The sequence below is a fragment of the Austrofundulus limnaeus genome, unplaced genomic scaffold, assembly GCF_001266775.1.
Source record: "Austrofundulus limnaeus strain Quisiro unplaced genomic scaffold, Austrofundulus_limnaeus-1.0 Scaffold465, whole genome shotgun sequence".
NCBI classification, from domain to species: domain Eukaryota; kingdom Metazoa; phylum Chordata; class Actinopteri; order Cyprinodontiformes; family Rivulidae; genus Austrofundulus; species Austrofundulus limnaeus.
The window spans coordinates 135,456-137,034 of record NW_013952867.1 but is presented as its reverse complement, the minus strand read 5'-3'; the positions used below and the strand labels follow the sequence as shown (position 1 = coordinate 137,034).

Below are 1,579 nucleotides of genomic sequence, written 5' to 3'. Positions count from 1 at the left end.
GTACTTGTAAATTTGATTCGTACTTGTAATGTGGCAAAGTTGTAACAAATTTATGTACGTTTAAAGACTTACATGTACAAATTTAGACTCTTACACATACAATGATTCTGACAGTTCTCTTACCCCATATAACAACACCTTCCTAAAATAATCCATAACTCAGTTTTGCCAACAAAGGACTTGGGCAGTTGTTTTAAGGTGACATAMTTGTCTAGATCAGGGGTTCTCAAAGTTTTTGTGTCTGGGGACCCCTTACAAGGGCGAAAAAAATTCCATGGACCCCCTCATAAACCCCATGCTGTTTTAAAAGATAATTTATTGTCATTTCAACCCCTAAATGCTATGGGAATATATATTTTTGTTTAGTTTATCATGTTTGTTTTATTGGTTCATTGTTCTTCATGCATTTTTAAAAATAAWAACCAAATTAACAAATTTAGTGACATTTTTTGAGGACCCCCAAGATTCCTCTCACGGACCGCTGGGGGTCCTGGGACGCCAGTTTGAGAACCTCTGGTCTAGATCCTGGTGCTACGGCTTGTTTTTCACAGGAACTACTGAGAGAAGCTAACTTGTCAAGATACTCAGTTAATTAGTCCCTTGAGAAGTATTCCACCTGTTCTATCACCTGTTTCCACTACAACAAGCTTTTAATTTCTCACAGTCYTATTCAAAGACATCCCAAATCAGACTTTAATACTTTCTCCCAACTTCTGTTGTCATTTACCAGCAGACAGGTGATGTTATGAACCATGATGTGCTGTAAGCTGCACACAGTGAGACTGCTCAATTTTGAAGAAAAAAAGAGATTAACGTAGTTTAATCAGTTCACACAGCTCAAAATAAACTGACAAACACTAAAACTAAGGATATTTTATCTATAATTTCAGCTGGTTTTAGTTAGTTTTGTTAAAAGATTTACAGTTTTAGTTATTGTTTTTTTTTTTTTCATTTTATTACAGTTTTATTTCAACTAAAATGTTTTTTTTCCAATTCAGTTTTCATTATTTAGTTAGTTTTGGTGAACTATAATAAGCCTGATCAGAAGCAGAGCTCTGTAAACCTGGTCTAACAGGACTGTGACAGACCTGCTCCTGGATCTTGATCTCCTGGTAGTCCCTGCAGGACGCCAGCTCTGAGCCTCCAGGCAGACAGCTGAACTTGAAGGAGTTACAGCCGTCAGGGTTTGGGCAGCCGGCCGGAGGGACAAACGTGTAGAACTGGTGGAAATCAGCCTGCAGCTTAAACACGTGTTTGCACTTTGTGCACATGTAGTCACGCTCGTACTCCAGAACCTACAAGCAGAGAGACACTCACAGGGACACGCCCACTCACAGGTGACCACACGGTAATGTTCCCAGAACCAATAAAACTTGATTCTCTATATATACTGTATATACAGCGGGTAAAATAAGTATTGAACACGTCAACATTTTTCTCAGTAAATATATTACTAGAGGTGCTAATGACATGAAATTTTCACCAGATGTTGGTAACTAACTGGAACTCTGATCTTTAGTTCTTTCCATAGATTTTCTGTTGGATTCAGGTCAGGTGATTGGCTGGGCCATTCCAGCAG

General features: G+C 38.5%; 1 protein-coding gene across 1 annotated transcript in view; it reads right to left on the bottom strand.

Moving 5' to 3' along the window:
• mcm9 (minichromosome maintenance 9 homologous recombination repair factor) overlaps nt 1–1,579 on the bottom strand; it is a gene marked incomplete at its 3' end in the record, with an annotated part of 15,164 nt that overhangs the window by 6,561 nt on the left and 7,024 nt on the right. The window contains 1 exon segment of the mRNA XM_014025280.1: nt 1,089–1,295. Within this exon segment, the coding sequence (XP_013880734.1) occupies nt 1,089–1,295 (207 nt within the window).